Source organism: Sorex fumeus, unplaced genomic scaffold (assembly GCF_029834395.1).
Source record: "Sorex fumeus unplaced genomic scaffold, SorFum_2.1 ptg000012l, whole genome shotgun sequence".
NCBI classification, from domain to species: Eukaryota; Metazoa; Chordata; class Mammalia; order Eulipotyphla; family Soricidae; genus Sorex; species Sorex fumeus.
The window spans coordinates 305,818-319,569 of record NW_026606069.1 but is presented as its reverse complement, the minus strand read 5'-3'; the positions used below and the strand labels follow the sequence as shown (position 1 = coordinate 319,569).

The 13,752-nt window shown below is 47.3% G+C and overlaps 2 protein-coding genes across 2 annotated transcripts; one reads left to right on the top strand and one right to left on the bottom strand.

Moving 5' to 3' along the window:
* Positions 1 to 400: 400 nt before the first annotated feature.
* Positions 401 to 1,669, top strand: LOC130020434 (tripartite motif-containing protein 75-like). Its single transcript, XM_056111046.1, has one exon. The coding sequence runs from the start codon at positions 401 to 403 to the stop codon at positions 1,667 to 1,669; it is 1,269 nt and encodes a 422-aa protein (XP_055967021.1).
* A 10,017-nt stretch (positions 1,670 to 11,686) lies between these two features.
* LOC130020433 (tripartite motif-containing protein 75-like) lies at positions 11,687 to 13,098 on the bottom strand. Its single transcript, XM_056111045.1, has 2 exons — positions 12,139 to 13,098; positions 11,687 to 12,061 (listed from the first exon to the last, which is right to left on the bottom strand). The coding sequence occupies exons 1-2, from the start codon at positions 13,096 to 13,098 to the stop codon at positions 11,687 to 11,689; spliced, it is 1,335 nt and encodes a 444-aa protein (XP_055967020.1).
* Between the last annotated feature and the right edge of the window lie 654 nt (positions 13,099 to 13,752).

Sequence of the window (13,752 nt, the reverse complement as noted above, 5' to 3'; positions counted from 1 at the left end):
CTGGTTGCCTTGAGGACGGTGAGCAGGGCCCTGGAAAGCTAATTCTCCTACTTCCTTGGGAGGGTCTTCTCTTCCTCAGAACACATCAGCTCTTTTAAAGCTGTAGATATTGCTGGCCAAGAGAGTTGGTGAGATCGACTTCTCTTCATATCCACATTTATTCATGACAGGCTGCTCCTTGTGACTTGAGTCACTGGACAACAGTGGATCAGGCAGTATGATAAGTCATCAGAGAGGGACCCTCACTGAGAAAGACATTGAGTATGCGATAGAGGTCTGAAGGTGTAACTTTTTTTGACAGGAAATCACCTGAGGAGTCCCACATTCAGACAGCCCACACTACCCCAGTCCTGCCCTTCCCACACCTGAGGATGGTGGAGGTGTCAGCAATCCTGGCCAAATGCAGTCAAAATGCTTCTGTCCAGTCTGCCTGGACTACCTCAATGACCCCGTCACCACCGACTGTGGCCACAACTTCTGTGACTCCTGCATCCGCATGTCATGGAAGGACCTGCAGGACACATTCCCTTCTCCTGTGTGCCAGCTGGCCCGCCAGGAGATGCGTATCAGTGCCAACGCCCAGCTGGGCAGGCTGGTGGACCTGGCCAAGCGCCTGCACAGCTCCGGGAGCAGCAAGATGGCACGGGGAGAGGAGCACAGGCATGAAGACCACAGGCAGGGGATGAGCCTCTTCTGCGAGGACGACCAGGCGCTGCTGTGTCCCCTGTGTGCCCGGTGTCTTGATCTTCAGTGTTCTGTGGAGGAGGCCACATCCTATCACAGACAAAGGCTCAAGTACATCAAGTCACTGGAGAAGCGGTTGGCAAAGGTGCAGAAGCTAGAAGTCACCCATGATAGAAAGATCCTTCAACTGACCGAGGAGGCCAGAATAAGCATTCTTAAGAGTCAGCTGGCCTCGGAGTTTGAGCAGCTCACCCAATTTGTGGAGAGTGAGCAAGAGGCAGCTCTCCGCAGGCTGGCAGAAGAGGAGAAACGCCTGCAGCAGCAGCTCAGGGCCAACCTGGAGGCCTACTCGGACCACATCTGGGCGCTGAAAGACCTCAGACGGGAGGTGGCGGAGCGGAGTGTGATGTCCGAGGAGGTGGTGCTGAGGGGCGTGAGGGGCCTGCAGCAGCGCTGGACGGGCCTGCAGCCCCCGGTCATGCAGCCCCTGCTCTTCAGGCCGGTGGCCTACAGCCTCCCTCCTCTGTGCTCAGCGCTCAAAAGCATCATCCGGAGATTCCGAGAGAGCATCAGCCTGGACCCCGACACGTCCCACCCCAGCCTGTGCGTGTCTAAAGATAAAAAGTCTGTGACCTGGGTGAGGAAAAATCCCAACCTTGCTGGGGATCCTGGGCCACCGGAAGATGCCGCCGAGCTGGTGGTCCTGGGCCGGGAGGGCTTCGCCTCTGGCCGCCACTACTGGGAGATGCAGGTGGGCGCCAAGCCCGAGTGGGCCATGGGCGTGTGCAGCGTCGCCCCTTCGGCCCAGGCCTCGCGTCCCTTGGCGGGTTCCAAGAGATGCTGGACGCTGCAGCTGCAGGACGGTGTCTACCTGGCCGTGGGCGCGTGGGCTGTGCCTCTGGCTCTCAGGGACCAGCCCCGCGGCCATCGGCATTTACCTGGACTGGGATCTGGGCCAGCTTTCCTTCTACAACGCCGCCTCTGACAGGTCTCACATGCACTCCTTCACCGAGCCCTTTGCTCAAGAGCTCAAGCCCTATTTCCGCTTTGGGCGTGACTGCGCCCCTCTCTGTGGGCGCGGGGAGGGCTTAGGAGCTTGATCCCTGTTTCTGTTTTCCTCCTGTAATTACTTTATAGAGTAGGTTGTGGATTTTGCAACGATCACTGTGTCTTATTTAATTCAGTTGTCATCGAATCTGGCATGATTTTTTTGAAAAGTATTCATTTCACTTTCAGGGAAGAATAGCATTGTTTGTTTCTCTGTATATTGCCTCTTGTTCCTTTTTTTTTTTTTTTTTTGGTGGGATGGTGGTATGGGTGGGCGGTAGATCCCAGCCATGAGTGTTCAGATGTACTACCTGGAGATGGTCTTAAGACTTCTTTTGTTATGTCCCATGCAGGATTATATAAATTTATTTTTCTGTAGCTCAACCATGCGTGCTCACCTCTCACCCTCACAAAAACCGGTGACTTTTCAGGAAATTCCTCACTGTGAAAATAAGTTGTCCTGGTTACACTGGGCTTGAAGCACATGCCCTTCCCTACTGCCTGGGATGGCAGACAGGCTTCTCCTTTGTGTACCACATTTCCAATAAAGGCGTTTTTTATTCAGTTGCTTGTGTTTTCTGTTGTTTCTTTCTTAAACTTGATCACTTGACTTCCGATTAATGGTTGATTTGCTCCAGCGTGTGCCAGTAACGTCTCCATTTCTCCGTGTCTCGTGCTAACGTAGCCCAATGGTGTCTGTTCATTCTAGGAACACAAAGAGCCTCAAACCAATCATTTAGGGTCTTAATGAAGAAGTCCCATAGAATCCAGTCAGTAAACCGGCTCTAGTCCAGCGGTCATCTCCAAATCTCATTACGTGTCCAGCCCTTCTGATTTTTGACGCCTTGGCAAATGAGACAGTGTCCCTGATTCTTGATCATCAAAGGAGGTTGGAACTCCGGATTCTTTCTCTCATTTGAGTGAAACATGATATTCCAAGCATAACTCTTTCAATGCCTCCTTTCTTATACTAGTCTATAAAATTTCCTGAGTTCCAATAGTTTTCATATATGTATTTGAAATCCTTTAAAGTCTCCTTTTTTTGGATGACCTCTTTCAAAGTGTTTCAGGTGGGAACAAGAAGAGTGATTAGTGGCCCATATTTTCCCATGAATTGGGATAGAGCCATTGAGCCCTTTAGAGAAACTATGCATTTGCGGGGGGCGGGGGCGGGAGGCAATGATAGGTGGGGATGATCTCTCCACACCTAGGAAAGGGCAGTTTGGTTTCCTGTCTCCTTCCAAAGCAAATGTCAGGGAGGTTCACCTTTTATTTCATTTATTTATTTATTTTTCCTTTTGGGGCTCACACGCGGCGATGCTCAGGGGTTGCTCCTGGCTATACACTCAGGAATTACTCCTGGCATTGCTCAGGGGACCATATTAGATGCTGGGATTTGAACCCTGTTCGGCCGCATGCAAGGCAAACTCCCTACCTGCTAGGCTATCACTCTAGCCCCAAGGTTCACTTTTTAAGGGAAACGTGATTCCTAGGTTCCATTTCACACAAGACTAAAGAAAGTTTATCCAGCTCAAGGATCTTTGTAAACTTGAGTTTCCTGGACACAAAGAGGAAAGTCTGTTGGCATTGCCATGAGTATGGCCTTTGAAGCAGACCTCAGCTGCATTTCCCCAGGGGGTAGGGGCTGACTCCGTGCTTAACTTCTGATCAAGCAGTTTTACTTCCCCTGTCAGTAAGAGAGGTATTTCCAGATTTAGTTTTTGCCTCTTGTTTTCTGGGTCCCAAACACATTTTGTGCTTTTCAGCATTCACACAGCCACCAGCTCTAGTTGTGGGCACCGAGCTCAGCCTGTGGTACTAGGTGTCCATCATCAGAGCTTGCCCCGAGGTGCTGTGCCTTTACGGTCTAGTCAGTGGGAACCCTGACTCTAGACTGGATTGAGACGTGTCTCTTCAGGAGGGTCTCCTTCTTCAAAAATTATATTTCCTGTTGTGATTGAGTGATGAACACAGATGTTAAAGGAACTTCCAGAACGGTCCATGTTATCCTTTGCAAGATGTAGGGAACACATGTTAAAAGAATAGTATTCTCCCGAGTCTCAGAGTCATAACTAAATCCCCAAAGAGATACAAGCCAACCCACTAAAATTCATGGATACACCAAATTCCCAGCTAAAATCCCTGGGGGTGTCTTTGTGGGGAGATGCTAAGTCCTCACCCTCCCAAAGTCTTTGTAGCTGTATCCTAAAGCTGCCAAAGGCCCAACTCCACTGCTTCACGACAAATCTCTGCAGAGACACCAAACAGACACAAATTCAAGTACACTGGTTTTCAGGCTGAAAACTCTGGGTCTTTTCAGAGTCGCGGTGGGCAACCTCCCATTCTCCCCCTTCCTGATCCTGAACTTTAGGAAGCCCTGGAAGTCATTAATACCCACATCCCAGAGTCTCTGCCATGTAAACTCATCCATTAGCTCAGGTCTACAATTTCTGGACTTCCTTGGGTGGGAGGGAAGGGGTGTAGGAGGGCGTGTGTTGTCTGGTAACACCTCCAAATCGTACAATACTGACATTCCAGTAGAAGCACACCAAATTATATGGGAAAGTGACATAGAAGCCAACTAAACTCAATGAACAAAAACAAATACAAGGCTCAACTAGCAACAAAAGGACTTAATGACCCCATGGCGAGATATAAGACCCTTCACAAATTTTCTTTTCGTGATTATATTTTATAATTCCTTTAGTCATTTAGTCTAATGGATATTCCATTTGTCTATTACTCATTGAAACAGGCAATAAAAATAAATTATTTAGGGCCTACACTAATGAGGCAATTTAGGGAGTGGTTAGGAAAATGGGGGAAATGGGGACAACGGTGGAGGGAAAGTCACACTTGTGGTGGGTTCGGTGTAGGAACATTGAATGCCCATAACAAATATATTATGAACATCTTGGTAGCACTGTAGCACTGTCCTACCGTTATTCATCAATTTGCTCGAGTGGGCACCAGTCATGTCTCCACTGTGAGACTTGTTACTGTTTTTGGCATATCGAATATGTCACGGGGAGCTTGCCAGGCTTTGCCATGCGGGCAGATAGTCTCGGTAGCTTGCTGGGCTCTCTGAGAGGGAAGGAGCAATTGATCCCGGGTCACTGGCATGCAAGACAAACCCCCTACTCACTGTGCTATCGCCCCAGCCCAACACCTTGATAAACCATAGGACTTAAGTGAAGTTTCTTTAAAAAAAGAACTGCACTTCTTAAATCAAGGTATGGACAGAGCTGTCAGATGCCTCACAACACTTCAGACATTCTGTACAGTGAGTCAGCTCTCTCTCCTCTATACCATCCTGTTCTCAAAATGCCTAGAGAAACATCTCAAGTTTTCTACCCACTGGTGTTTGTGTGCCTATATTTTTGCCCAATTCTCAGGTAACTTGTTATTTCTTTCTGCTTGGACTAATGAGGGCTAGAGCGATAGCACAGTGGTAGGGCATTTGCCTTGCGCGCAACCAGCCCGGTCGATCACCCTCACCATCACGATCATCCTGTTGCTCATGGATTGCCTCGAGCAGGCACCAGTAACGTCTCCTTCAGTCCTAGCCCTGAGATTTTAAAAAGTGCCATGTTCAAGGCTCTTTCAGGGATAGGAGAATGAGACCCATCATTGTTACTGGTATTTGGCATATTGGGTACACCACGGGGTATTTGCCAGACTCTGCCGTGTGGGCAGGTTACATTCAGTAGCTTGCCAGGTTGTCCAAAGCAAAAATGAAATAATAAGATGTCCCACATTCGTGGCCATGCGCTTCAGGGAGCTGGCTTTTATAGTCTCTGGGTCTTCGCCATTGATGGGATTACACAGCACCAGGGGGCAGTTGGTGGGTGTGACCGCTGCCTACTGGAAGATGGAGGATCTGGGTGGAGGATACTTAGCCCCGATCCAAGCAGGCTTGGAGATCTCAGCCCCGGGACCCTCATACCTGTGTTCCTCGACCGGTTCCTTCATGCGTGTGGAGAGTGGTCTCAGCATGGTTGTGGCTGGTTCTGGAGGTCTTCGGCTGCCAGATCTCTGCTCGGGGCGGGGAGGGGAACTCAAACTGTCCCCCTCCAAGGGGTGCCAGCAAGGACAGCCAGGCAAGGGAGCAGAAGACTCTGCGTTGCTCTCTTCACAGCCAGCCCAGCTGCCCCTATAGGAGAGCCAGGCAAGCTACCGAGAGTATCTCGCCTGCATAGCAAAGCCTGGCAAGCTACCCATGATGTCTTCAGTATGCTAAACACAGTAACAAGAAATCTCAAAATGGAGATGTTATTTGGCCTGCTGGAGCAAATCGATGATCAATGAGAGGGCAGTGTTTTGGACTAATATGTTTACAGATTCTTGTTCCCAGTCAGGTGAAATCTCCAGAGAAACTTAAACAAATGGAACACCAAGTCCATCATTGACAAAGTACAGATGTGTGGAAACATTTCTGAGACTAATTAACATTTATCATATAAACTGTACATGAATAATATGACAAACATCAATTATGAACTCCAATTCATGGTTTGTTATCTCAGAACCATCCTAAAACTTCTTTTGTTTTGTTTTGTTTTGGGGCCACAGCTAGCAATGCTCAGTGCATTCTTCTGGTTCTGAACTCAGGATTACTCTTAGCAATTCTCCATGGAGACCAAATGGGATGCCGGCAATGGAACCTGGATTAGTTGTTTAGTTTAACTAACAGTACTGTAAATTTCAATAAAAGTGTAAAGATTAATTAACTGCACTGTATATCCCAACAAGAGAGAAGAAAAGATGATCTCACATATACACGTTGATGCAAGTAAATCTAGAAGACTACCAGATGACTAATCCCTTCATCTGAGCATATAAATGATCTCGTCTGCATTTATGCAAATAAGCCTATCCACTGACCAATCTGGTTGCATATGCAAGTTAGGGTGTGTGAGATGATGCATAATCTGGCCTCTCCCTCTGGGATCACTACTTCTGAAGAGCATCACAGATCCTTGCCCCCAATCTGCTTTTGAAAATCTGCCAAACCCCATACACCACAGAGGTCGAACAACAACCTTCCTAACATTTAGCCTGGTTTGACGAGTATTACTGGAAATAGCTCCATGTCCCCAGATTATTCCCTGAGACTCCATCCCCTCCCCAACTATTGCTCCCCCCCACTCTCCCACTAAACAATAAAGGATCCTATTTCTCATCCAGTGTGCACGAGTGAGTCAAACCTGTGTTCACATCTTGCCAGATGAAAGAGAAGGTTACACTTAACATAACAAATCCATTACTAAGCTTAAAAAAATTCTTCAAAATATATCCAAATTTCTCTTCACAAAGTTCTGGTGAGGGAGCAATGGATCTGAACTAGCATACAAACGTTCAGGTTTTGGCTCTTCCCTGAGGGGGAATAGCCCCTGTTATGGCTAAGAGATAGTTGATTCTGCTAAGGGTAGTAACAGTGCTTGTTTCAGAGGATGGATAACTTGTTACAGAAGGAGTGGGGAGATTCCATTTAAGTAAGGAGGGGGACATGTGCCACTCTGCAAACGTCCTAATCACGTTCATGGCTAATCTCAGAAGAGATATTGAGGCAATCCAATGAAACTATATGGTCTTCAGGCTAAAATCTCTGAGGAGAACTGGAGAATCCTGGACTATGCAAGTGTGTTCCATAGGATTGCAAGGGTCTTATTAGTAAGGAAGCAGGAATCAGTAAGGAAGTAGGTGCTGGGAGCCTGAAGCTAAGAGAGATGTGAAGATGCGATGTTTTTGACTCTGACTACAGAAAAGGCTCACGGTCTAGGATGGCAGCCCCAGAATGTGGAGGCAGGTGAGGGAAGAGTGTCTGTTTCTCCCCAGAACTGAGGCCAGCTAGCATGCTGGGGGGAAGCCAGTGAGAACCATTTTAAACTTCTGACCTCCAGAACGACAAAAGAATCATGAGTGCTAGGTTTTGGGTTCATTTGTTAATCCATCCCTGTGGAGAGAGGTCACTCCAGGCAACACTCAGGATACCATGCAATGCCAGGGATCAAACTCAGGTCTCATGTGGGCAAAACTTGTGCTCCAGTCCTCTGAGCATCTCTCCAGTCAAAACTATTTTCTGCAGAGATAGATCCCAGTTTGTCCTTTCAGCCTGAAGTAGGGCAAATGTCCATATTAGTGATGATGGCTGAGTTTGCCATTTTCCTACACTCGCGGAACTGGGCGGCTCACCTCTATTGAAGGATAGCTGGTAACATGGTCATTTGTCTAAGAACTTCATGCAGTCGTGGTTCCAGCTCTCGACGCAGGCCATGTCTGAGGTCATCACTGGGCATCCCCTTGTGCAACCAGTCATTGCCTGGGATACCCTGCTCTGCTACCCCCATTCTGTGGCAGGGCACACAGAAGTGTGCCTCACGGAGGCGCCAGCGGGCAGCTGGTACGGTGGTGCATGTAGCCATGGTCAGCACTGAGGGCTAGTTGCTTGACCAGACACTTTGTAACTGGTGCCTCTGTGTTGTTTTGTTTCTGGGCCTCACTGGACGTACTCAGGATTTATTCGTGGTTCTATGTTCGGGGATCACTCCAGATGGGTCTCAGGGGACCCTAGGGGGTTCCAGGGATTCAATCAAGGTCAGCTGTGCTCAACACAAATGCCATTACCCACTACACTATCTCTAGAGTCTCTACTTCAAGATTTTAATAGGCACTAACTCAAATGTTTGGGATTTTAATATCCTGAGAACTCATCTTTAGTCATGGTTGACCAGAAGATGATGACACAATCAGACATAAGAGCACAATGCCTGGAGACCTCCAAATCTGGTGTGGAGTATAAACAGGTGTGTAGAAAACCATGAGAGAAACACTTAAAGAAAGACTTCAAAGGAGGCCTTTATTCTTAAACAAGAATCACTGTCATGAGTACTTGTGTTATAGAAATCAGATGGGCCAAAACCAGCATTGGTAGAAGTTGGTCAAAGAAGCACAACCAGCACAGTTGAAAGTGCCAACTGCCTGGACACACATATGACTTCAAGGTCCCAGAGCTGTACCTCCACAGCTCAGCCTTTCTGCATGGTGCCAGCTTTCTTCAAGCCAGTCAGGGGGAATCTATCCCCAAATTATTTTGAAGCATCAATGATGATGAAATCACCTATCTTTTTTGGAGGATTGGGGTGCAGTGAGGGAAAGTAAAAAATATTTTTTCTTTTCTTTTTTAAAATTGAGTTAACAAAACTTACAAAACGACAGCCATTTGTGATTGAGTTTCAGGCATACATTGTTCCAACAATGCCTTCACCAGTGCTCACTACCTTCCACCAATCTCTCTGATTTTCCTCCCACCCCCAGCCTGCTTCTGTGGCAGGTACGTTTCCCTCCCCCAACTGAAGGACAAAAATCTTTATTCATCTGTGTATGGTGTGGTTGCTTGGATATCAAAGATTTTGGGTGGAAGTGATAGCATCCATTCTTGTGTTCAAATTTATTAAGAAGGCATTAGTGTTAATATGTTACAGTGGCTTAACTGAAGGAAAATAATAAAGTGAGCACTTTACGCCCGTTTACCACCAAAAGGAAAACTGAAGGTCAGATGCAGCAGTGTTTTGAAAAATATCGCAAAGTCTTTTGAAAAAAACACAACAGGTCACACCGAAAGAACCCAGGGAAGAGCATGTAGTAGGACTAATGCCATGCTAGAGAACCTCTCTTTATTTTGCCCCATTTCATGTGCTCCTCCTCAAGGCAGTAAGACCTAGGACTGGCCCTTCATCTTGAGGACTGGACTTTCGATTCTGGGGGCAGATCGTTCTTCTGGGGCTGTTGAATGATTATCAACACCTGCTATTCCTTAAACATCCTATAAGTAAGTGGGGGAGGGGGTTTCTCCTGCTTTTGGCTCTTATGAAATTTGACTCTTCTCTGTCACATTTCTTGCCCTCCTGCAGACCAGAGGAGATGCAGATAGGGGACTCTGGTTTGGGGGCTTGTTTAGAACAACTGGAGAGGAGGATAGGGACTGATGGTGGCTTGTGGAGTGAGGGGCGCTTACCAGTTCATGCAAGACGCGGGATGAGTAGCTTACAGAATCTGAGGTCAGGCCTACTAGGGCAGGACATGAAATGAGCATATCCAGGTTGTCTGGGTCCCCAACCACAGGGGAAGATGTCCTGTAGATCAACCCAGCGCTGTTGAATGCAGGAGACACAGAAGTTGTGGCCACAGGCTAGAGTCACTGGGTCTCTCAGGTTATCTAGACAGAGAGGGCAGCTGGCTTCTGATTGGAGTTCGGCCAGGAATCAGAAAAAGCCATTCTTGGAAGAAGGATGTCTGGAAATAAGTCTTTTAAAATATAAGTATTCTGAAGATAGATCTTTTAGAATGTTTTTTTTTTCTTTTCTTTTTGGCTTTTTCTTTTTGTTTGTTTTGGGTCACACCTGGCATTGCTCAGGGGTTACTTTTGGCTCTGCACTCAGGAATTACTCCTGGCAGTGCTGGGGGACCACATGAGATGCTGGGGGTCGGCTGTATGCAAGGCAAACGCTCTATCTGCTGTACTATCACTCTGGCCCTAGAATATAAGTTTTCTGAAGATAAGTCTTTCAGAATATAGTTCAGTCCTCCAGTAACCGAGCTGTAAGAAGAAAATATGTGCTCATTACTCATTTCCCTTAAAGAATCTGAACACTCTTTCCAATTTTCTAGCAAGCTCTGACAAATACTTGTTTAATTCATTTTCATGATACAAATGCATTTATTCTGACAGAAAAAGTATTATAAGGCCATGTATCTTTGAGCATCTAATTGTTACAAGCCTTCCTTTTAATAATTATATTATGATTTATTGACATCAAAACAGGTTCTATCCATTAATTATCAAAAATTAGAATTTACACATGAACTAATGTGTGGTCTGAGTTTTGCTTGAAAAGGCTGAGAAAAAGAAAGCTGGAATTACATTTTTATTGGAGGATTTGTTATGGTTATCATAATAGTTTTGTTTCATCTGCCTAAAATGCTGTCTAGTAATATATTAGAGCTCACCATTATTGTGTTGCCCCTCTTCTAACCAAATCAAATTTTATCTTACTCTTTTCTGTCTTTTCTCCTACATCTCAAATATCTGAGATTTCTTTTCTTTTTTTCCCTACATTTCAAATACCTGAGGTATCAAAATTTCTGAGTCTACAATGTTACTTCAGGGATTACTCCAAACATCCCTAACCTCTTATCATTGTTTTCACTCTTTCCACTCATGATTCCTGCTTCTTAGACCCCATATCAAACTTCAAATGAAGAGGAATTCATTTTGGTTAGGACCATGAGGTGACAGTCAGGGCTGGACCTCTCTCTTACACATCACTGACTGCATTCTCCCCAGAATCTGCCTACATTCACCAATCTCTAAGATCTCTAAGATCAAAGATGCTTTTTATTTTTTTTAATTTTTAATTTTTTGCTTTTTGGGTCACACCAGGCAATGCACAGGGGTTACTCCTGGCTCATGTACTCAGGAATTAAAGATAGGGTGTACTGTCTATTCAGATTTTTTGTCTATGTGGAAATGTCTGCCACTAGTTAAATATCATACTTACATATTCTTCCAAAAAATTGGAAATCTTTTATCATTCTTCCTTTCATAAAAGTACTGTTTTTGGTGTTATTAAATTAGTGAACATTGATTCTGTAACATCAAAATTGGTGAAAGTCAAATCTTCCAACCTCACAGATAATGTGTGAAGTTTTGCAATGCTTTCAAAATACTTTACTGTTGCACAGAAGACCTGAAATATCTTTTACATTATAAAAATTTTTTGTTTTATTTACAACAAATAATGGTACAATTATTTCTATATACGACTTATTACAAAAGAGAACGTTTCTCCTTCATTGTCCCTAAATATGAATATCTATGCATCCGTTTCATCATGTTTACATCAACAGTTTTCCACTTAGAGTGGGAAAATAAACACAAGGGATTATCCTTCCTTTAAACTCTCCCCACACCCACGGAGAGAGGGGCACAGTCGGGCCTCAGGAGGAAGTAGGGCTTGAGCTCTTCAGCAAAGGGCTCGTTTAACAAGTGCAGGTGAGACCTGTCGGCGGCGTTGTAGAAGGAAAGCTGTCCCAGCTCCCAGTCCAGGTAAACGCCGATGGCCGCGGGCTGGTCCCTGAGAGCCAAAGGCACGGGCCCCGCTCCCAGGGCCAGGTAGTCTCCATCCTGCAGCTGCAGCGTCCAGCATCTCTTGGGAGATGCCAGGGGACCGGTGGCCTGGGCGGAAGGCACGACACTGCACACGCCCACGGCCCACTTGGGCTTGGCGCCCACCTGCACCGCCCAGTAGTGGCGGCCAGAGGCGAAGCCCTCCCGGCCCAGGACCACCAACGGGGCAGTGTAGTCCCAGGGCCGGTGTTCCCATCCCCTTTGGGCCTCTCCCTCACGCAGGTCACTGACATGAGGTCCCGGAACACGCGCAGGCTGGGGTGTGCCATGTAGGGGTCCAGGCTGATGCGCTCTCGGAATCTCCAGATGATGCTGCTGAGCGCCGAGCACAGAGGAGGGAGGCTGTAGGCCACCGGCCTGAAGGGCAGGGGCTGCATGACTGGGGACTGCAGGCCCTCCCAGCGTTTCTGCAGGCCCCTCACGCCCATCAGCACCATCTCCTTGGACATCACGCTCCACTCGGCCACCTCCCGTCTGAGGTCTTTCAGCGCCCAGATGTGGTCCGAGTAGGCCTCCAGGTTGGCCCTGAGCTGCTGCTGCAGGCGTTTGTCCTCTTTGGCCAGCCTGCAGAGTGCCGCCTCTTGTTCACGCTCCACAAACTGGGTGAGCTGCTCAAATTCTGAGGCCAACTGACTGTTATGCATTCTTACCTCCTCTCTCAGCTGCAGGAGCTTTTTCTCTTGGATGACTAAGAGCTTCTCCACCGTTGCCCGCTGTGACTTCAGGGACTCGATGAAGCCGCCGAGCCTCTGTCTGTACTGATGTGCAACCTCCTCCCCGGGCCTGATGTTGGGTCCCTGGTGGACAGGGCCCTGGGGGCACAGGGGACACACCGGCTCCTGGTAATCTTCACAGAAGAGGCTCACCACCTGCCTGTGCTCCTCACACCTGTGTTCCTCTGCCTGCGCCATCTCTCTGCTCCCAGAGCTGTGCAGGAGCTTGACCAGGTCCACCAGCCTGCCCAGCTGGGCGTTGCCACTGACGCGCATCTCCTGGAGGGCCCGCCGGCACACGGGACAAGGGAATCTGTCCTGCAGGTCCTTCCATGACGTGCGGATGCAGGAGGCGCAGAAGTTGTGGCTGCAGTCAATGGTGATGGGGTTATCGAGGTAGTCCAGGCAGACGGGACAGATGAGCTCTGGCTGAATTTTGGCCAGGACTGCCGACACCTCCTCCATCCTCAGGTGTGGGAAGGGCAGGTAAGGGTCAATGGGTAATCCTTATAGAAAGGGATCACAATAAAATAGAACAAAAAGAAATGGACATACTAAACTTAGACCTAAACTGACTGGTCATTCTCTCTCCAGGGATGGGAACCTAGTATATCATTTTCTCCTTAGATTCTGTAGTGACATCATTTTTTCTCTAACATGTTAAAATTGTTCCCGACTGTCAGCTAATGTATGTGTTTTTTCAAAAATAGCACTGATTCGCCTCCACAGCTCAGTGATGATGCCACCATTTTTTTATTTGTCTTTCGCACCACATCTGGCAGAGCTCAAGACTTAGCTCCTGATTCTATGCTCAGGGATCATTCCTAGTGGACCCTGGGGACCATATGAGGTGTTCAGAATTGAAACCGGATCAGCCGCGTGCAAGGCAAATGACCTACCCGCTTCAACCTTAGCCCTTCTCAGAGTCTGTCATACTTCCTGGACATTATTTTTTTCTTTAACATATAAAAGTTTCCTCCTGAGAGATCAAAGTTCAAATGCTCGTCTTGCATCCTGCTGACCCTGGTTTAATTGCCCAGAACCACTTACGGTTCTTCAAATTGCAGCTAGGGGTCACTCCCGAGTACAAAGGAATAACCTCTGAGCATAGCAGAATAA